The 23,273-nt window shown below is 33.6% G+C and overlaps 1 protein-coding gene across 3 annotated transcripts; it reads right to left on the bottom strand.

The window, feature by feature from the left end:
• Positions 1-841: 841 nt before the first annotated feature.
• On the bottom strand, positions 842-21,725 carry LOC111051978 (vesicle-associated membrane protein 7). 3 transcript variants are annotated; one of them, XM_022338571.2, is made up of 6 exons: positions 21,354-21,725; positions 19,343-19,552; positions 18,083-18,220; positions 16,871-16,961; positions 6,803-6,963; positions 842-1,352 (listed from the first exon to the last, which is right to left on the bottom strand). In XM_022338571.2, the coding sequence occupies exons 2-6, from the start codon at positions 19,544-19,546 to the stop codon at positions 1,296-1,298; spliced, it is 651 nt and encodes a 216-aa protein (XP_022194263.1). In that variant the 5' UTR covers positions 19,547-19,552; positions 21,354-21,725; the 3' UTR covers positions 842-1,295. The 3 variants fall into 3 exon arrangements, with proteins under 3 accessions (XP_022194263.1, XP_022194264.1, XP_022194262.1); XM_022338572.2 differs by having other exon boundaries at positions 21,318-21,705; XM_022338570.2 differs by lacking the exon at positions 21,354-21,725 and adding an exon at positions 21,146-21,280.
• Positions 21,726-23,273: the final 1,548 nt, after the last annotated feature.

The raw sequence follows: 23,273 nt of genomic DNA, 5'->3' as shown, positions 1-23,273 counted from the left end.
TCAAGAATATTACGGAGGAGCTCATGGAATTTTCCCAGAGATGAGACTCATGCCAGTTGATAGTGCTTATAAATATCTATCCATGGTATGCATTTGAAGGAAATCGTTAAAGCCGTTTTCGAGAAAACGGTGAAAAACATGGTTTTTTAGTAATTATCCGCCATTTTTTTCCGCCATCTTGAATTGGATTTTATTGAATTTCTTATTGTCGGATCCTCATGGTATAAGGACCTTAAGTTTAGAATTAGGAATTGAGATATCGTGTTCACAGACATACACACACACACACACACATACACACACACACACATACACACACACACACACACACACACACACACAGACCAACACCCAAAAATCATTTTTTTGGACTCAGGGGACCTTGAAACGTATAAAAAACATGAAATTAGGGTACCTTAATTTTTTTTGGAAAGCAATACTTTCCTTACCTATGGTAATAGGGCAAGGAAAGTAAAAAAAAAGAGAGGAAGATACCTAGCCAACTATGGTTTCCCATGTAAAAGGCAGGCAAAAAAGAGAAGTAATGAGGAAAAAAGGAAGGGAGAAATGGGGGGGAAGGAAGAAAACAGAGGAATAGGTACTCAAAATAAAGGTAAGCGAGTCCACTGAAAAATGAAAAAACTAATGAAAAAAAAAATGCTGGAGCAGAAATCTCGAGTCATATATCTAAATGGAAGAAGAAATTACTGTATCTCTTCAAATAAATTCAAGCAGGCCTATCTGAAATTCAGGTGAAGTACATGTGTTTAGAGTTACAAATTTGGATTCATGAACATTTATTAAACTAAGAGAATTTTCGTAAGGAATTTAAAAATAATGAAGATAAATTTCTATAATATGTTATAATATGCAAATACATCAATTAGATTCTTTGATAATAAAACAATCTGTGTATAAATATATATTTTTGAACTCATACAACTAACATAAAACCGTTTCAATCTCACCTAATCATGTTCTAAACGGCAGCCAACAAAATACATTGATCTAAATAAAATTTGTCGCAATCTAGTCTTCAATACAATTGACAAAACATTGATTCGACCTTGTCAATTAGTTTTCTGATTAATATAAAATATGGAGAGAACTTGAAAGGTTCAACCGATTTCTAAAAAGGAACGTAGTATAATAATTACTTGAACCATGAGTAAAGGATAATATATAATAAAAAAGTGACTTATAGTTTAAATTCATGATTGAACATATCACAAGGAAGACTCTTTACTGAAGATCATACATTGTTATTTATAAATTGAGATGATTTATGTAATCTCTCAGCAGCTGGATAGAGTCAATCCACAAGACATAGCTAGGATGAAGTAAATAATAACCTGCAACAATAGAAATAATACATTATACAAAGGATTTGTTTGCATTTATGCTATAAAAAATCATAGCAGAAATAAACAATAAGTACAATAAAATTAACAAATCAAAATCAAATTTATTCACTTGAAATTCATACAAAATATATAACGACAAGTTACAAGTCAACAAGATACTATTCACAAACAAACAACCTAAACATAAAAACTGAGAATATAAAATTATTCAGAAAATTTAAAGATGTAATTTTGGTACTTTCAAGAATGCTGTAGGTACTATATTATAAAAATCTTTATATATATAGTCACTACTTACAATTGAATTTTATTTGAAGTTACGAATTTCGTGTCCTCTTTCCATTGTATTGTGGTAAATCAAAGATTTTTACAATATAGTACAGCATTCTTGAAAGTACCAAAATTACATTACATCTTTAAATAGTATCTTGTTGACTTGTAATATATATATATATATTATATATATATATATATATATATATATATATATATATATATATATATAAAATTAATTTTTTATATATATTTTTATTTTTATATATAATTATTTTTATATATATCATTATATTTGTATTATATATAATTTATTTATTTCCAAATAAATCAATTTATCTCATTTTTTGTAAACATCATGGAATAAATAAAATGGGTGTTTATTTAATATAATATTAATGGAAACACTAGTACAATTGAAACGAGAAAACAGGGGTACACAAACATTCTCAAAAACAATCTACTGTAGTATAATTTCATGCTTAATGTTTGAACAATGTTTTCCTAGATTAGTCTTAGGAAGTATTGGGAAGGTTGGAGTTGAAAAACAAGTTTTCCCTAAGAATCCAATAGATGAAAAGGAAAGATTTTATTCTACACCAATTTGGAGTTTATCAAAGATCAAACTTGTTAATTTTAAATATGGATGATATTTTATATTTAAATGTTGATCGCTTAATTTCACATTTTCATAATACTTGCAGTGTTATGCAACAATCAATAATCGAAGTCAGGTCTGTAGAGAGCGGTCAGGCATTCTGAGTTCCAACGGTCTCATACAACACGGATATCTATATCCTCCTTAGACCGCTCTCTGTTGCACATACCATAAAGTAGCATCAATTTCTCAAAGTGAGTAAAATTATTGATAAAAAATGTGTATTGCTTGAAAATTAATACAAGTTTTCATAATTCAGGAAATCCATCTCTGTTAGGCTGGAGATTGAATGCAGTGCCTCGTATATGGCTTCCAGAGTTCATAACATAGTAAGTACAATCATAAGGATTGTCCTCAGGACGTAAGCTTTAAAATAATAATAATAATAATAACAATAATGATAAATAAAACAATATTAATGCTGTCTTTTCTTTATGGTGCAATACAGCGAAATTATGTAAGAGCTAAATTCCATACAACACTGAATAAATAATTGACAATATTTCAATGCCAATCTTAATTAAATTTGTAATTTTGAATACTATTAGTCCAGGCAACGAATGCTCAAAAAAAGGTATAGAGGGAAAAGTTTGGAACACAATTTTTGACCCCACAGCTCTTTTAAGGATAGTAAGGGGGTAAACATATCAAGAAAACATATCAATCCTCACTCTTTCCCCTGTGCTAAGAGGGTGGGGGTTTGAAAGTATCATATTTTGTTTCTTTGCACATATGTCAAACAATATTCGTCTTTCGGAAGTTTTGACAAATACAGAATTTAAGCTTGCAAATTAGCCTACAAGTTTCATTTGAAACATTTTTCCATATCCCTTCTAGTTTGCTAGGTATGAACTCTCGAAGATGTCACATTTTTATGAAAACCCCTTCCGGCTCCGAATCATCTTTTGAGCCTTATAACTTTTCATTGATTGACTGAAAAAATCCGTGCTAATCATGAGATCATAGAGCATCTTATTATCTTCAATTTCATGTATTATATCATCATTTTACGCAACTCCCTATGATTGTTGCAGCCGTTATAGTGTTTAAATAATATAGTGTCTAAAATGAGGATATGTTGAATGTAAAATAGTCCAGTCAAGGAAAGATTATAGAGGGAAAAATTGGGAAGACAATTTTTGACCCCACAGTTCTGTTAAGGGTAGTTGGGAGGTAAACATATAGAAAGTCCCCACCCCTACCCCCTGTACTAAAACGGTGGGGGTGATTTAAAGGTACCATTTTTTTGTTTATCGCATAAAACTCAAAAACTATGTATCTTAAGGACTTGACTGTCATATAACAAATTAATTAAAGCTTACATAATTCCTACAATATTCATTCTACAACGATACGTACTTTTAAACCACCCTCATCCCCTTAGAACATGAGTTAGGAATGGGGACTTTTGATATGTTCTCCTCCTAACTAGTCCCAACAAAGCTGCAAAGTCAAAAAAATTGTTTAAAACATTCCCTCCAAATTCTGTTGTCAAAAATGGAGATTTCACACTCAACACTAAAGCTGCTGCAAAAGGTGTACGGAAATTCGTAAAAGTGTGAAATTATACATAAAATTGAAGAGAATTCAATGCTCTATAAGCTCATGATCAACATGGATTTTTCCATCGAATTTAAAAAAATTATATGAGCAAAAATAGAAAAAAAATTGGTGGCGAACGTGTTTTTTCAAAAATTTTACACCTTCAAGAGCGGATATCTCGAAAACTAGAGGAGATATAAAAAATGTTGTAGAATGAATATTGTAGGAAATTATGTAAGCTTTAAAAATGAACTTTATTCCGAAGTGAAAACTGTAAATTTAAAGTATTGTGCTCACTATAACCTTAGTTTCCCATTAGGGAACTTTGGACTATATACGGCGAGGTGGAACTACCCTTGGGTCTCCCCACCATTCAAAGCCATACGCTAATAATAATAATGTAAGCTTCAATTTGTTATATGACAGTCAAGTCCTTAAGATACATAGTTTTTGAGTTTTATGCGATAAACCAAAAAATGGTACCTTTAAACCACCCCCACCCCCTTAGCACAGGGGTAGGGGTGGGGAATTTTTATATGTTTACCTCCTTACTACCCTTAACAGAACTGTGGGGTCAAAAATTGTCTTCTCAACTTTTCCCTCTATACCCTTTTTTGAGCATTCACTGCCTGGACTAAAAGCACTGTCTGCAACGAATTTTGAAGGTAATTTACTATATCGGGTCCTTGGATACTCCTTGTATCGGTAGGCCTATATTAACTTTTAACTGATCTCAATTTCAGAGATGGGGAAGATAAGTGAATCGATGAAAAGAAGGGCAAATGAAATTATGGAAGACCTATTACCAACCAAATCGAGGAAAAGATATGACGATGCTTATAAAAAATTTGTTCAATGGTTGGATGAAGAGAAAATTGTGCCTACAGAAGTGTGTGATGAAATTCTATTGTGTATTTGTCCAATTTACCTAAACTACAGTATGTAAAGCTAGTACAGTTTGGACCAAGTTTATGATGATTAGAGTTGTCTTAATGTGAAGCACAACATAGACTCAAATTCATTTCCACAATGCACAACATTTCTGAAAACGCTCAATGTTATCTACGAACCTGAAAAATCAAACGTTCTGACAGGTAACGAGGTACGAAAGAATAGCTTCTAACGAAGGCTATTATGGCTTTGGGTATTTTTGGATCCTTTACAACTAAATTTCGACGATATTAAAGACAATGGTAGTTTTATCAAAGTATTCCTTAAAGAAGTAGAAGCTCATTCGAAGAGAAGCTTTACAATAACCGATGAAGAAAGCCCTTTCAGCCCTTGCGAATTGATTCGCAAATACATATAACTTTGTTCATCAACTATGATCAGTAAAAGATTATTTATAAAGTACAATCAGGGAAAGTGTTCATCTAAGCACGTGGGTAAAAATACTATAGCTGCTGTGCCAAAGAAAGTAGCTCAGTATCTTGGACTTGATAAGCCTGAAAGTTATACCAGCCATCAGCTTCAATGTTAGTTGAAGGTGGGGGCGATTTGCTCACTTTCAAACGACGTGGAGGCTGGAAATCATCTTCAGTTGCCGAGGGCTACATTGAACATTCAATTGCAAGGAAGGTTGAAGTGTCGAGAAAGCTCTTCAAAAATCTTGACCGACACACTTCCAGTTCGACTGTACCATGATATTCCGAGTCACTTACCCAAGACCAACAAGTAAATATTGCCCAGGAGAACAAAAATGCAGAGGAAGAAAACGTAGACAGTTTTTTCACTATAGATGATATTTTTTAAAACAAAAATCAAAGCACATGTACAGGGACAACTGAGACTGTAAATACATACAATTTGAATGACATTTGACCTCTCAGAGAAAAGTAGTAGAATGTGCTAGGGAATTCATGTTCTCAAACAATCATAACTGCACATTCAACTTCTATTTAAATAATAAAGAATAAGAGAATAGAGATTTGTTGTATAAAGAGAATAAAGATTGTATATTGATTTTACGTAAAAAACAAAGATTTGACTGTCAATAATGTTTATTTTTTACAATTTAATATGTATTTAGTATAATTTAATAGGTATCTAAACTGTCAATAAATTATCACTTCTATAACTTAATATGAATTATTTTGTAGTTTCATAACCTCAACAACATTAATTAATAATATAATTTATAATATCATAACCTTAAAATTTGGCTTTCAAAAATACCAAATTATCATTAATTTTTTTGGTATGGCAAAAAATAGCGTTTGCAACACGGGCAAAAATGTTTTCCGGCTCTCAAACGCTTCAAGTTCTCGACTTCGTCACGAACTTGAAGTAGCGATCTCGAGCCGGCAAACGTACATTTTCGACCCAAGGTGCGAAATATACTATTATGGCAAATATACAATTCCAATCTTCATACTAAACCATTGCAATTCCTATATATTTGCTACACTTATCATTCCAGAGTTCTCATACCAGACTATGAACGCCGAATGGGAGAACACCCTTCCGACGCCATCATGAAAAATTAAATAGACATTTCGATTTTAGTAACATAGGCTAAATGGCATGACTTTTCGACAAATAATTAACCTTTTTTTTAAAGTGAAAGGGTTTTTGAAGTAAGAAGGGTACTATACACGTTTTATTGTTATCACTAAAAGTAGCCCTCGATATTTATAATCATTGTAATCTGCATGGCAATAAACTGTTCTATAAAATTATTCTTGGGAATCTTAGTATTTAAAAATGTCCCGTATCCCTGAGCCACCCGGTATTGTGTAAGTTTAATAAGTGAATAGTATATGAAATCATCTGCATTCCAATAAACTGTAATTGTTTTATAATATTATTGGTTCATTTCTCATCAATTCATATCAACAGTAAATATTATTTTCTATTATTTAATAATATCATTTAGTATATTGTATATATTTTATGAAAATAGCACAATAAATTAGATTTTTTTTAATATTGAGCACATAATATTATAATACTTTTGTTGACTTACCAAAACAATAGCAGAGATAATCAAGTACAATTTCATGTTTTTCCAGAACAGAGCACGCTGAAGGTTTCTACTGGTTGCTCGGAATGTAACTGAACTGGCAGTGAGATTTTCAGTTTTATCGACTAGTAGTTCCAAACGTTCCCCTCGCATTGCTAGATTATCTGCAACAGTAAACGTTGATTCAAAAAAATAGGTAGAGTTCAATCATTTAGCAACAACACTATATAATCCACTTCTTGAAAACTTTAAACAGATTAATCATCCTACAAAGTTCAAAACAATAGTACACAAGTGGTTGATGAGCAAAGGAAGACAGAACATAGAAAGCATTATTTCAAACAAAAACTCATATTTTCAACTATACACCTAACCGGTAATGACTTACTAATTACTAATCCGCACAAAAAAACAAACAAACAAAACCTACTCTAGAACATGGTACACCATAGTTAGTCCAGTCACAATAAACATTGGTACATGCAATTTATATTGTAGTTCTGATTTTTTAATATATTATTTGGGCACATAAGAGAAGTCAACAACCAATTTCTTCATGCGAAATTTACTTGTGCTAGATACAGGGTGGCCCAAAAACCTCTTATTTTTGGCTTATTTTCCAGTTTTCAGCTATTTCTGCCAAATCTCGTAATCGGACAGAAAAATTTGCTCTCGCGTTTTTTTTATATTATAAAATGAGATCATTCGGAACTCTCTATCTTCAATGAGTTCTGAGTTATGATTTTTCAAAAATAAGTAAAATTTGAATTAATTTTGATGAATTTTAGTTCTTGATCAACAATATCTTCCGATTGTTACCATTCAGATGTATAATTCAAAATCCCTCTGGGCTAATTTTTGTGCTCTACAATCTGAGATCAGGTACAGCGCTCTATCTCATATAGATCTCTAGGCACACCTGACAACAATGCTCCTTGTATTGTGAAAAACGCCTAATTTTGAGCTTCAACCATCAACACCAACTACATTGTCTTCACATTGATATTTCGCACAATGACATAAGTTCATGAGATTATGTTCTATGAGAATCAACCGTTGAATGCACTTCATTTCAGTGGAGAGGACACCTCAAGGAATTTCGTTGCAGTATATCAATCGGTATGTTGGCAATGGCGTCGCGAATGTTGTTTCTGAGGTGTGCTATGGTCCGAGGTCGATCGACATAAACCAGAGATTTCAAATAACCCAATAAAAAAATCGCATTGAGGAAACGCATGTGGAAATGAGCTTTGTCACTAAAAAAATGACCGCGTCTTAAGGCAGGTTGTCAATCTGCATATCACTTGCATTTTGACGGGCAACAAAATCGCATTCAGTCAATTATTGAAAAACAGCCAATTTATAGGAATGAAGTTGAAGATCTTCATGGAAAATTCGCCGAACAGTGGAGTCAGAAATTTCCATAGCAGCTGCGTGTTTGCGAGCCGAACGCCGGGGAGAACGCACAACTGACTGCCTCACTCTTTCGATATTTTCTGTAATTGATGTAGTAGTTTTAGTCTTTGCGGGGAAATAAACATTTATTTATTTAGTTATCATAGATGAAGAATTTTCATTCATGTGAAAGTACCTAACCATTATGCCAAACTGTAATTGATGTAGTTGTTTTAGTTTTTTGGGGGAAATAAACATTTATTTAGTTATCATAGATGAAGAATTTTCATTCATGTGAAAGTACCTAACCATTATGCCAAACCATTCATTATTTATTGTTAAAAGCTTCTTGTTTCTGTGATATGTTATTGATTTCGCAGTATTGTACAATTTTAGTTATTAAATAAAATCTACTTAATTTCAGATTTTCTAGAATTAGGATGATGAGCACTGAAACTCAAGTTTTGTGATTCTATTACTTATATTCTTTATTCATTCATACAATAAGTACACAATCGAAGTGATAGGGAGAGGAAAAAATAAGGTAACCTTGTGCTATTCCTCTCCCAAATTTGGATAAGGTTACAGATAGTCCAAAATAGGTTAAATAGGTCTTGCAGTTCTTCACTTCACAAAATTTCAGTCCTTAAATTTAGAAACAGTATTTAATTCACAATAAATGAACATGTTGAGAAACAAGTGATCGAATTATAATTAGATGATACTATAAAAAACATGTGATTTATTGATTGATCAAGTTAGTGTCATGATAAATTTATCTGACATGAACATGGATTTTTGGGGCTAAAGTGCTTTTCAAGCACTTAATGAAGAACTGCAAAATAGATAATGCATGCTCAAATAATTCTCAAATTTAAATGTTACGATTACAAAGAATGAAGTAGATAATTGGAATTAAATAGTTGATTTCATAGTCCATATGTGCCAAATTGTAAGTTTTTGGAGATACTCTTCTTCAGCACAAACGTGTGCCTTGAGGTAAAATAAAATTACAAGGTGCGCCAGAGAAACTTACTTATTTGAAAGCTCAATAAAAACAAAAGTACTTTCTATATTGTTTTAATCTTTCTTTTATATGAGAAAACAATATACCATTTTTTTGTATGCAGTCTTGAAAATTACATCAGACCAATGGCGACCTCGTTCCCCCATTGCACATATACTGATGAAGTCGAATTTTGAAATTTCGTTGCAGTATATCAATCGGTATGTTGGCAATGGCGTCGCGAATGTTGTTCCTGAGGTGTGCTATGGTCCGAGGTCAATCGACATAAACCAGAGATTTCAAATAACCCAATAAAAAAATTGCATTGAGGAAACGCATGTGGAAATGAGCCTTGTCACTAAAAAAAAACGCATTCAGTCAATTATTGAAAAACAGCCAATTTATAGGGAAGAAGTTGAAGATCTTCATGGAAAATTCGCCGAACAGTGGAGTCAGAAATTTCCATAGCAGCTGCGTGTTTGCGAGCCGAACGCCGGGGAGAACGCACAACTGACTGCCTCACTCTTTCGATATTTTCTGGAGTTCTGATGGTTTCGTTTCAATCCAAACACGTTTGCCACCATTTTTTTTATATTTTTGCTCTTATAACTTTTTGAAAATCGATGGTAAAAATCCATGCTGATTATGAGCTTATAAAGCATTGAATTCTCTTCAATTTGATGTATGATTTCACATTTTTACGAATTTCCCTAGACATTTTGCAGCAGCTTTAGTGTTAAGTGTGAAATCTCCATTTTTGCGACAATAGACCAATTGACAAAAGGAATTTGGAGGGAATGTTTTAAGCACAATTTTTGACTTTGCAGCTTAATTTGGACTAGTTAGTAGGTGAACATACCAAAAGTGCGCATATTTATCCCCTCTGTTGAAGTTGTGGAACCACTGAGTTGACACTTGTTGCAGCAATGAAAATTTCACCCCCTAAAAGGTGTAGGGAAATTCTTAAGTGTGAAGTTATACATAAAATTGAAGATAATTCAATGCTCTACAAGCTCATATTCAGCATGGATATTTCCCATCGAATTTTAAAAAGTTATATGAGCAAAAATTGAAAAAAAAAATGGAGGCAAACGTGTTTTTTCAAAAATGTCACACCTTCAAGAGCGGATATCTCGGAAACTAGAGCAGATATAGAAAAAGTTGTAAGATGAATATTGTAGGAAATTATGTAAGCTTCAATTTGGTATATAACAATAATGTCCGAAAGATACATAGTTTTCTAGTTATATGCGAGAAACAAAAAAATGGTACCTTCGAACCACCCCCACCCTCTTAGCACAGAGGATAGGGGTGGGGAATTTTTATATGTTTACCTCATTACTACCCTAAACCGAACTGCGGTGCCAAAATTGTCTTCCAAACATTTCCCTTCATAATCTTTCCTTGACTGGACTATATTTTACGAAGTATTTCTTCATACTTGGAAAACAATTTTGGAAAAAGAACTTGAACTTGATTATTGGAACATAGAATATGAGAAGCTTGTACAGGGGCGGTGCCTTGAAAGATTTACTCCAATGTATAGAACAATATCGATTGAAAGTACTTACTGTACAGGAAATGAGATGGCAGGGCAAGGGAGTGTTTGACACCCAGTCTCACACTGTTATGTACAGTGGGAAGGAAGGAGATAGACTTGAACTGAGTTGGATTTGTGGTCGAAAATAGCATAAAAGTGAATATAATAAATTTCAAGCCAGTGAACAAGAGAATATGCGTCCTAAGGTTGAAAACAAAATTTTCAACCTCTCACTCATAAATGTGCATGCCGAAAGTGAAGACAAAGATGAAGCTGTTAAGGATGAATTCTACTGCAAGCTGGAACAGACATACAACAGCGTCCCTTCAAATGATATTAAAATTGTTATAGGGGACATGAATGCAAAAATTGGTAAGGAGATGGTATTCAGAAAAGTGGCAGGAGCACATAGTCTGCATGAAGATAGCAATGATAATGGAATGCGTTTCTTGGATTTTGCAATGTCAAGAAATATGATAGTGGCCTCAACTCAGTTCCCAAGGAAAGACATTCATAAGTGGACATGGACATCACCAGATGGTCAGCATCATAATCAGATTGATCATGTCTTGGTTGATAGAAGAGCAGCTTCCAGCATCACAAACGTCAAGAGTTGCAGAGGTGCAGACGGCGACTCGGGTCATTATCTGGTGAGAATCGACTTCAGATGCCGAATCCGAAGTAGAGACAAAACAAGGCAGCAGAGGACACCAAAGCTGAATATAGATAAACTAAAAGAGGATGGTGAAAGGCAGGAATATCAACAGGCACTGGAAAATCTCCTTCATGCACAGGAGAGAAATAGGACAATTGAGGAGGAATGGCAGGATCTAAAGAAGGCTATGAGTCAGGCAGCAGAGGAGACTATTGGATATAGTTCTCGGGTGAGACACGAAAATTGGTTCAATGATGAATGTAGGGAGGCTGTAGAAAGGAGAAACGAGGCCCGAAAGCACTATATTGAAAGACCAACCAGAGTCAAAAAAGTACAGTATGGAATTCTAAGAGAGGCTAAAAGTGTGATAAAAAAGAAAAAGCGAGAATATTACAATATCAAGGTCACCAAAATCCAACAAGATTTTGAGAAAAAGGACCATAGTGAAGCATATAGAGGAGTGGACTTGTTCAAGAAAGGATACAAGCCAAAAACAACTCTTTGTGAAGATATGTATGGAAAAAGAATTGGAGATAAGGATAGCATTATGGTAATAATGCCTTATACAATATAAGGAGAGTATCAGGCTGGTTTCAGATCAGGTAGGTCAGCTACTGACCAGCATTTTGTTTCCTGGGAATTTAACATAGATGTCTATCATAGACTTCTCTACATAGACTGACTTCAAGCAGGCTTATGACAGTATCAACAGAGAAAAGCTCTACACAATAATGCTTGATCTCGGTATACCAAAAAAACATGTAAGACTTGTCAGAGCAACAATGAAGAAGACCACCTGTCAGGTGAAGAGAGATGGAGAAATGCCAGATAAGTTTGAGGTGAACCAAGGACTGAAACAAGGAGACAGCCTGGCACCAGTGCTCTTCAACCTGGCATTGGAAAGGGTGATAAGGGAGACTTTGGTTAGCACAGTGGTACATTAATAAATAAAACCCAACAGATCTTATGGTATGCAGATGACCTTGACCTAGTGGGAAGATCGGTAGCGGCAGTCATAGAGATGTTTGAAAACTTGGAAAGGGCAGCTCATGAGCTAGGGCTAAAAGTAAACTGTGAAAATACCAAGTTCATGCACCAAAGCAGACGTCATCACAACAGAAGAACCCTCTCAGTGGGGAAGTATAGCTTTGAAAAAGTGAATGACTTCACCTACCTGGGAGTTAGCACAGCGGATGACAGTGATGAGATGAAAGAAGTACAAAAACGGCTCAATGCAGGAAACAAAACATACTTCTCTATGCTGCAGATATTCAAGTCAAGAAGCGTCCACAGGAACATAAAGATCAGAATATAAAACTATAATACGCACAGTGGTCACTTATGAAAGTGAAGTGTGGATATTATCATCCAAGGCTGCAGCAAATCTAGACCGCTGGGAAAGGAAAATGCTGCGTAGAATATACGGACCTGTATGTGATGAGGGTGTCTGGCGAATAAGAAACAACAATGAATTAGCTGCACTTTATAAAGAGCCGCCCCTGTCTGTATATGTCAGACTGAACCGCTTAAGATGGGCAGGGCATGTGGAGCGGATGCCAGACACTCGGTCTCCCACAAAAATATATATGGGACAACCGGGAGGCAGAAGACCGGTGGGAAAGCCAAGACTGAGATGGGTGGATGGCATCTCAAAGGATGCTGCAGAACTGAATTGCATTTTATTTTGTAATAGTATTTTCTCATGTTATAAAATTTGTATTGCTTTTATTATGTATTTTGTAACAATAAATATTGTTACAATTGTGAGTGATGAGAATTATGTGAATTAGCCTGAGAAGTTAGCCTGTTGTGAAAATGGATTTTGCTGTTTTGCTTTTCGGCGTTGTGTTGTGTTGACTCTGTAAGTGTGTGCGTAGAAGCTATGATCCTAAGAATAACATCAATTTTCCTGGAGCAACAGCTTAGTTCATGAGCCTTGCTTTTCTGCGTTGTGTAGTGTCGACTCTATAGGTGTGTGTGTGTGTAGAAGTTGTGGGAAGATCAACGATTTTCCTAGAATATAAGTCTGGTTCACGACCTTATAAGGCAAGGAATTTGTAGCTGTCAAGGAAAAATAGTTTTCACTTGGTGGGAGAATGTATCTTAAATTGTAGTTGTAACGTTCCTTTCTATTGGTGGAAATTTTTCTAGAGAATAGTGGCTACCAATCATAGTTGGCGTTGGTTGGCTTCCCATCTAGTGAGGCCGTTTTCAGCTGTTCCCGGCAATACGAGAGAAGCGAAGTGCATTCACTCAGCGTCTGTCCTCCGACATAAGCAGTACTAAATGTAGTCTGATCAGAACTTGGTGTTAATCATGGCTTCCATGCCAGCTTTAGGCCTTTTTAGTATTTGGCTCTGGAACCTTTTGTTCCAGTAGCATTTTTTAGTTTTTTCGCCTCAGTAGTTGCTTTAATTAAGGAGAGAGAGAGAGTATCAAATTGTCACCTCACAATGGAGATTTTCCTCCTATAACCGCTACTAAAGGTACGTCATAGATTTATAATAATAATTAAGGAAATGATTATCGATGAAAGCTTCCATCAGAGTGTTAAATTTGTTGTGATAGATACATTTGAGTGTAATATGTAGAAATGTAGAGTACCATTCTGAAGAAGGAATTGAGAATGATATTTTTGATTTTAAATTATTTTGAAGAGGAAGCTATTAACCTAAATTTCAATTACTGTTGTTTAAATCCAAATTGACTGATGTTTATAGTATATTATTATGAGTTCTATCAGTATTTTTGTTATAGATTTTATTTGTCTTTTGATTCTAATGAAAAGCTTTCTTGATTATTTAGGAAACACCTATCATTTAATTTATTCTTTTAAAATTACACCATATATGTAATTTACGTAAGAGAACTGACTAAACTAACAACAATACTCGAAATACCTTGTTATGAAAAGTAATTCAATCAACTTGTGAATTATGTAGGCCTATTATGGAATAACTATGTACTCATCGCTTTGTGTATAGGGCATAACCCTGATTACAAATAAATTTTATTCTATTAAATCAAGAGATTGAAGTAGGTAATGTCTATTTATGTTTTAAAGTAATAAGTATTGAGTTGAGTTTTATATAACCTAAAATAGGTTGATTTTATTATATAACTGAAGTTAAGTTAATTTGTATTATCCTATCCTTAATACAAAAATTATGTGGCACCACATGGGGCTCATCTCCATCAACTCTGAGGTGCTCAAGTCTTAGTCTGGTGTATTCTGCTGCCGAGTATTGTGCTCCATCCTGGATGAACAGCTACCACACTAAGTTGTTGGATGTGCAACTTAACAACACAATGCGCATTATTACTGGAGCCCTGAGAACAACACCAGTTCCCTGGCTACCTGTTCTTAGTGGGATACCACCGCCCAATCTGCGCAGATGTCAGGCCCTACTGCGACTGCACAACAGGATATGCTCCAGCCAGCAGCTCCCAATTCATGAGGATATCCCAGACCTGAACATGAGGAACCTCAAATCCAGAAAGCCAACAATAAAGCTGGCAGAGCGCCTCAAGAGTGAGAACTTTTGTTTGATGGAGAGATGGAGAGAGGAGGCACCCCCTATAATTCCAGATGCTCTCAGACAGTGCACCAGGCCACCAGGATTTGACCTTCCTAGACACGCATGGTCGCATTAAACCGAATCCGAACATTGCACGGTAGATGCAAAGCATCTCTTTTCAAATGGGGCTTTATAGACTCTCCAGGATGCGATTGTGGAGCTCCATTGCAGACAATGAAACACATTGTCTATGAATGTGACAGACGTGCCTACCCGGGTGACAGTAATGACTTTACTGTGGCAAGCCCTCAGGCGATCCAGTACATTTTAAATTTGGACGTGCACTTGTAATCAGTGCGAAATTACAAGGACTTACGAATAAGGAAATGCCATACGCTATATATATATATTTTTTCATTCTAACAGCGGTGTAAGTACGGGAACATCAAGTATGGGATCAACGTACGAATCCATCATTTCATGGGTTCATGAACGTGTGTCTTTAAGCCGCTGAGACGCCTCTGAATCGATGGCCGTCCTAGAAGCTTGGGGTATGCTGTCTCCTGTCCATCTGGACGTGTAGAGCTCGATCACCGAGCCTAGATTCAAATTGAAGAAACGGCTATGAGGTAACAACCTTTTTTCCAAATTAAACGAACGTCCCAGGAACTCCGGATGTGACAAAATGGGTTTTAATGACTACAGACTTTCAATCAATTAAAACGTGCGGAATTGAACTTTTTGTTAAATCGTAATTGTGAGATATTATTGGGGATGGATAGATTATTAATTTTATTAATTTGGTTTGAGTAATAGATTTTCGGTTGTATCTTTACATTGAAATGTGAGGCCATATTTTCTCTGTAAGGATCCAGCTGGGAATTTCAGTTTTCTTTAAATTTATAAATAATTATAATCTTCTAAACTACTAAAAGTTGAATGAGTATATGAATTTTTAAAGGTCCCTTATTGATTAAATTAATGTTTTAAAATAATTCTCATCTTAAAGTTGTAAAGGATCAAATGAAGTTTCAAGGACCCTAACCTTTTCTAAATTTGTTTTGATGACATATAATTTGTTTTGATGTTTGTCTTTGCAGCTTTCATGATATAAAGATACAGAATAGTTATTATTGGGGATCATTAATATTTGATAATGTTTTGATAGTGTTTTAAAGTTTCCAAGTGTGTTCTAAATTTAATGTTCTAAGAATTTTATGTGGATCTTTTCTTAAAGTATTAATTGTCATTTATGATTAACTTCTGAGACATATCTATGATAATCTTCAATAATTGCTCTTTTGAAATTAGAGTCCTTTAAGCTTTTTATGATTCAATCTAAAACGTTTTCAAATGTAGAGCATACAGAGTAGGTTATTACCGAATTATCTATATCAAAGATAACTTTCTAAATTTAGTAATTTTATTTTCGGTTTTCATGATGTAACTTCTTTGTTTTATTAATTGTTGAATTTAACTGTAAGAGGTGACAATATAGTTGATACCTTCTCTCTATTTCGTTGTCTCTCTTGTCATTTCTGGTTTCCCGTTCTCTAGCACTAGGTATGTTTATCAAGCATCCCTTTTATTAAGTTATATTGTGTGTGCTTCTAAATTCTAAATTCAAAATTAACTTTCTAAATTCATAGCACGGCACAATTTCTAAGATGTTATAATTTTATATTTCTGCCAATAAAACTTCTTCGCATCAGGAATTGGAGAATGAAGGCAAGATATCGTGATGGATGGAGGCGCAGTATTGAGGAGGCCAGGGTTCGATTTGGGCTATAGCGCCATCGAAGAAGTATTTCTACATGATTTCCGTATCAACTTCGAACTCTCAGCACTGATTGAATAAGAAGCGTTAATATGAATCAATAAATAGGAATGCTGACAGTTTTAAGTGAATCACACCATACCTAGAATGCATTCAAATTTTAAATGTGTAAGTACTTACCGATATTATGCACCATTATATCTTTTAGTTCATCCAGTTCTCCATGAACTCGCGAAATTGTATCGATATCCTTTGATTCTGAATAATATTTCTGTAACAGAGGAATATTACATTTGAAGAACTTTGATGTCTTTGTAATTGATACAACTCTAGTATTAAAGTTTCCAGGGTTATTTGGTGCAGGTCATTTGTCCAATGAATGTCATCATAGCTGAATAGAAATTCTGGTATCATGATAACTCAATGTTCATGAAACAAAGACATAATTTTATTAATAAACCGTTGATAATATTTTAATATTTTTCATGAGACCAAAAAAATCAACCTAATTCAACAAAATTTAGAGAAAATTATTATTCACAAAAAAAATTCCAAATTCAGATTTAGATTTTAGTGAATGTGGCTTCAAAGCCTCATTCTTAGAAGCAACGTTCATTATTAAAATACATTGGAAGCGACCTAGCCTACTCCAAATGAAGCATGTATTATTGGATTGTATGAAGTAAAAGAAAATAATATTTAAGAAGTAGAAAACAGACAGCATCCCAAAACTGCTCCTATCACTAATTTTTGTTACCTTGTCCAAAATAAATTTAAGACAAAATATACATCCACATAGCTTAAAACTCTTCCTTCTTAAAAAGTAAACAGAAAGTGAATTATAGTTCATTTCAATTCAATCGCAATTAGTTTACAATCAAATTCGTATACTATTGGATAGGATTTGAGCTAGACCATGATTGGATGTATAGGAATGAAGATCAGTGAACAGAAAAACTAGTATTAGGTTGAGATGTTTCTGGTAGTTTGCTTTTCACAAGACATTCATTATTACAATGTACGCCGACACAAAACAAGACACGAAATGTATACATTGGGAATAACAACTTTTTGGAAAACTTCATTCATAGGGTGCGTACTGACTTATGCGCCACGAACACGCGCATTTCGCTTTTTATCAGCTGATGCTATGTTTTGTATATCTGTATCTTACTATTTCTGTACAATTGAATATATAAGAAGCATAGCATCAGGTGATAAAAAGCAAAATTTACGTGTTCGTGGCGCTCAAGTGTGTACGTACCTGAGCTGGACTTTTATGGAATTTCACACATTCCCAGCTAGTTAAATATATTGATTGGAATTAAACTCATGAAAAAAATAAGATGAGAATTCCTCATTAAGTTTTTGTAATTAAAACTTTATACAAACCATTTCATTTCCTAAGATTGGTCCAAATTCAGAGTTCATTGCATATGCAATAGCTGTGTCAGCTCTGCTGCCGTAGGTTGAACGGAACCTCTTTTTTATTTCATTCAAGTAAAGAAACGCTCTAGATCGCTCAAACTCCTGTGAAATCAACAAAAATTCGGGCTTTTGAAACGAAACTTCAAGTATTGTAATCATAAATGATAATAGTTGAAGGAAAATAACGGGCTTCCTGTCTGGAAAATGAGCTGGAATATATTTTGAAAATACAATGAATATCAATAGAAAAGCAGAGGTTTAAATATTTAATTGACACAGTGTATATAGCTCAAATACAATATGAAGTATGATAATAATTATAGAGTTGATCAATACAATTATTCGAGTATTTATTTGTAATTGGAAAGTGTTAGCTTTTGTATAATTGGTTACAAGAGACTTCATTCCTGAACAAATAATCCATGGATTTATGCATAAATTTGATTGAGGCATTTCTTATAGCACTGATGCAATGTTATATCGAATCAGTCAAGGATAGAAAATGATGGAATGCAATATAAGCACACCATGCACACTAGTTCTTATATTAATTTAAATTCAAATTAATAAAAATAAATTTAGCCATTTAAATTTAAAATTTATAGTTTCCATGTTTATTTTGGACCGAAATTGTACACGTGAAATTCTAACCTTGTCTTGTCATCACCTATAAATTTGGAAGAAAAATAGCACAGGGACTAACTTATCGTATATTTTATCATCCAATGTTATTACATCAGTATCATTTGTATCGTAAATAAATATGAATGAAAATTAGCTCAAGGTAAGTCAAAATATATTGATTGATTTTTCGAATCATTTTCTAATGAAACTGAATAAAAAACTATTCAAATTAGAGTTTTCCAATGTTTAATTGTTGTATCTTCAAGACGGATCCCACATGAGTATTAGTGAACGTGTCCTGTACATTGTGAATATTATCCCTACAAGTTGTAATGGGAATTGGAGCCATTCATACTGCACTTGCTCAAGCAAGCTTAGTGGGAATATTCACTACACAAGACACCTTCTCTGATACTGATATGTGACAATCCGCCTTCATTTTAAATTATGCAGTTCATTTTAAATATACGGGATTCAAACTTTTTGTCACTGCCTATCCGGTAATCACAGTCTTTGACAACGACTTCAAGTATTCAGCACAACATTATATAAACTTGCATAGTAGCCTATATTGTTTGAAATTAAATTCTGATTACTTACATCATCTGCAATGCACATGTAGATTACTCTGTCTTCACAAATGTAGTGGAATAAGTAGCTGCTGTGAGAGAGAGTCTTTTTTCTGTCTTCTGGACCTATTTTCGCCAAGATTTGCTCTGTGACCTCTGAAAAGTTTCCAGCGCATGTTGCAAACTTCGCTAGAACCGTGGTTCCTCTTGCAACCACACTGTATAGGATAGGCATTTTTATCTGAAACATAGTCATAGTCATTGAACTGAAGATAATAGCAATACATTCTGCAATAGAAAAACCAATGTAAATACAATCAAACACAAAATAGTCAGAAATTAAGCAATCCGCAATAGATTGGTTATTCTATGATTCTTTACAATGATAAGTTGTAAATTCTGAAGGATTTGAATATTCTATTGAAACCCAATTAATAAACCCATTTTTGTATGTTGATATTATTTTTGATAGATTATATTTTTTTGGTAATAGTCCCCATCTAGTGGTAGTGAGGTTTGCATTTCAAATTGGAATAAGAGCTTACTAAGCCGTTATTCTATTTCAAGATTTAGAACAAAGGATTTGGGAAACAATAGCTGTTCTACCATTGTAGAACTGACGAGTAAAATAAATAACCCTAATTTATAAAGTTAATTTAAGGGACTAAGTTGTTAATGACCTATTTCTTAGTGATAATAGCCGACAATAGAAAGATGTCAAGGAATTTATAGACACTACTTAAAATACTAAACTGTTATCTTATTTTGTCTATTTAAGTATCAACTATGAAACTCAGCAATTCTTTATAAAACTGAGTAGGCCTATGCAAGTGAATACTTATAACCATATAACAAACAATCTATATAGGCTAACTTCTCTGTTATAACTTTTACAATAATTTCTTTCTAATCTTAATAGGCTAAACAAAAGTGCAAGATTGTGCAATATCTGGCTACTTACCCAACTCACAACTCACATTTTTAGCAGAATGAAATTTTGTTAATGCTTGTCAAGCATTTTCAAGTATTGAAGCAGAAGTAGGCTATATGTAATCTTTTTACTTTTTAATATAAACAATCTGTTTGAATCATTGAATGCTTGACAAGCAATGTTACCATTAGAATATTGAATGAGCAATTGAAAACCATCAAATCAGTGGGCTATAGAATAGATTTTTTTATATAATCTGAATGAACTTTAATGTCCAAATAATATACAAATTATGAGAATTAAAATAATCAAAATAGGTTTATAGAAGAATGGCGTGTTGGGTCATCGATTTGGCTGATATTTTATTTATGTTTGAGTTGGATGAAAGAAAATAATAAGTTATACCTATTAGTGTGGTTTTACACAATTCATAGAATAGTTGACATAACTGAACATATCCTGATATGGACTAAAGAACCAAATATATTATCTTATCTTGAGATAGGATGACACATGACAAAGTTAATTGAAGGGACTAAGTTGTTAATGACCTATTTTCTAGTGATAATTGCCGACAATAGAAAGATGTTAAGGAATCTATAAACACTACTTATAATACTGAATTGTTATTTTATTTACACATCAAAAATAGAAAAAACTTCTCTGAGTTAGACAATCTTATAGGAAGTATGTAAGTAGAGTAGACAAAATGAGACAGTAGGCTAGTCGTTTCAAAGAAACAAATAATAGCCTAAACAGATAAGCGTTCATCACATAGGCGCTGCACTTTGACGTTTAGCAGCTTTACTATAAGGTTCTGGGTAGATTTTGATAAGCATAGAATTCTAAAAGAAATAAGATTGAAACTGAATCTATAAAGTTGAGCTTCTCCTCAATACTTACATTACGATCTGTCAATAAACCCTCCACCAACATCAAATCTACTAGTACTAGCTATGCGATGTCAAGTTCAAGATTGAAATGAGACCCTAATTATTACATAATAATATATCACATTCAAGGGTTATGTAAACCTCTGTAACCCTATACTTGAAACTAAACTCTAAAAACTAACCTGTTTAGGCAAAACTGGAGGAAAAGATCGACTCACCTAATTCAATCAAAAGTACAGTAAAATTAATAGAAGTTTATCATCTAATAGCACATTTCTAAGTAATTTCTTGAAGAACACGAACAACGTTTATTAAATTATATGAACTATGGAGACACTTAAGAATGCATTCAAGAAACACTAGTGTTTGAATACTGTCAATTTCACTACTTATGAACATTCAATGCAGATAACAACAGACACAAGAAACTACAATATTAGAATAATGATAATAACAGAGTATTCTATTACATATCTCTGACAGAGAAAGAAAATAAAACGCAATGAGGAATGAGATTAGAGCTTTGTTTATCAAAATTATTGGAATTAGCCTTGAAAATCTTGAGTCACCATCATTTTCGTACAGCCAATTATCAAATCATATGTTTCAAATCAAAAACAGCTGATCGGTGATCGGTACAATTAAAAATTCGAATTACTCATTCAAATTTGAGATTGATAAACAAGGTTCGTGGAAGAAAAATTTAATCTGATTATTGAAAGGAATTTAAAATCTTAAGAACCTTTCAAGAGTATGAATTGAATTGTTTGTCATTTGTCGCAAGGACATTGAGTTGGTAGACCTGATAGGGCGGTAGTTTCTCTCCCACCCTTCTGGATACAAAACGGATGAATGGAAGAGCGGTGGTTAGAAAGGGAGAAGTACGAAATACGAAGAGCTGGTAGGAGGAATAGGCGTCCCTTCCCTTGATTCCTACTTCTCTACTATTCTACCTATACAACTACTACGTTGCCTCTTCCTTCCATCATTCCTCGTTTGCCATACCCCAGAATCCTCCCCCGTTCAATCTAATATCATCTGCGCCTGCTCTGTTCCCAGCTTTATCCTGATCCCTTTTACTCTCATTCCAAATGCATTCAGTGATATAGGATATAGTGCTATGTTTTGGTGTGAGCAGTGTAGACATTTTTAACCCCAGAAAAAGATATGGCCTGTTATGTTTGTTTACATTATGTAGTACGTACTAGTGCATGAGAAAGTGTCAGATTATTATGTCAACAATCACGGGCCTCCTCAATAAGTTAGTGTCTTAAATAATGTGTTCATTTTTTGGATTGTGGATTTAACAAGAATATGTCTACCATCCAACAAATTTTAGCTTTAAGGGTGAGTAAATAATTTTCAATTTCTCCTCCAAATAATATAGTAGATGATTGTATGTATTCGAAAGGACTAGAAATTGAGAATGTCAGTGTCAAATAACATATTATTTGTTGGTTAAGTGAGCAATAATATATTTTTTCTGAAGTGATAACACCACCTGTCGCTATACTAGAGTGACAGGTAGAGAACCATAAAAAACGTTCAGTCTTTTGCACCTGGCTCTAATGCCTTACCTGTATTTGATATTCTTTCCTGAAGTGAAATGCGCTTGGCGCTAACAGACATGATGTATAAAAATGTACTGCTTTAGCCTAAAAACAAAATTTGCTGCTGATAATTTTCAGTGTTTAAAGCCTAGCATTAAATAACTAAAGAAAAAAAATCAAATCATGATAAACATGTTGTCTGCAAGAAAGACTGACCACAGTATTCAGGATACTATATATATTATAACACATACAACATTTCAGTGGCCAATTAATATAACTCATCAAACCTTTTTGTTAGACTTACAGTTAATAAATCAGCAGTGTTTTATTATTTAATTCAACATAATTATTTATTTCTTTATTCTACAATAGCCCTATGAGATTGACTTTTAAAATATAATCACGAGAGATGATTTCCAAATGCCGTTCCTGAATAAAAAATATTAATCGAAAATTGTAATTGGGGTATTTATATAAAGAAAGAAATCATAAGAAGACGATTTAAATCAATAGGGACGATTTTTATCAATTCAATAGGGATGATGTTATCTGTAAAAATGAGGTTATTGAATTAGCAATATAACA

Source organism: Nilaparvata lugens, chromosome 3, assembly GCF_014356525.2.
Source record: "Nilaparvata lugens isolate BPH chromosome 3, ASM1435652v1, whole genome shotgun sequence".
Taxonomy (NCBI): domain Eukaryota; kingdom Metazoa; phylum Arthropoda; class Insecta; order Hemiptera; family Delphacidae; genus Nilaparvata; species Nilaparvata lugens.
The sequence above is the reverse complement of the archived record's forward strand: the minus strand, read 5'-3'. Positions and strand labels throughout refer to the sequence as shown.

What these genes read in the sequence shown, in the direction of transcription:
- LOC111051978 (XM_022338570.2), bottom strand. Translation starts at nt 21,178, where the DNA reads ATGTTGGTGGAGGGTTTATTGACAGATCGTAAT. An exon ending in GTTTATTGACAGATCGTAAT is followed by an intron (nt 19,553 to 21,145) that starts GTAAGTATTGAG and finishes ACTATGTTTCAG; the next exon opens with ATAAAAATGCCTATCCTATA. An exon ending in ACATGTGCATTGCAGATGAT is followed by an intron (nt 18,221 to 19,342) that starts GTAAGTAATCAG and finishes TTGATTTCACAG; the next exon opens with GAGTTTGAGCGATCTAGAGC.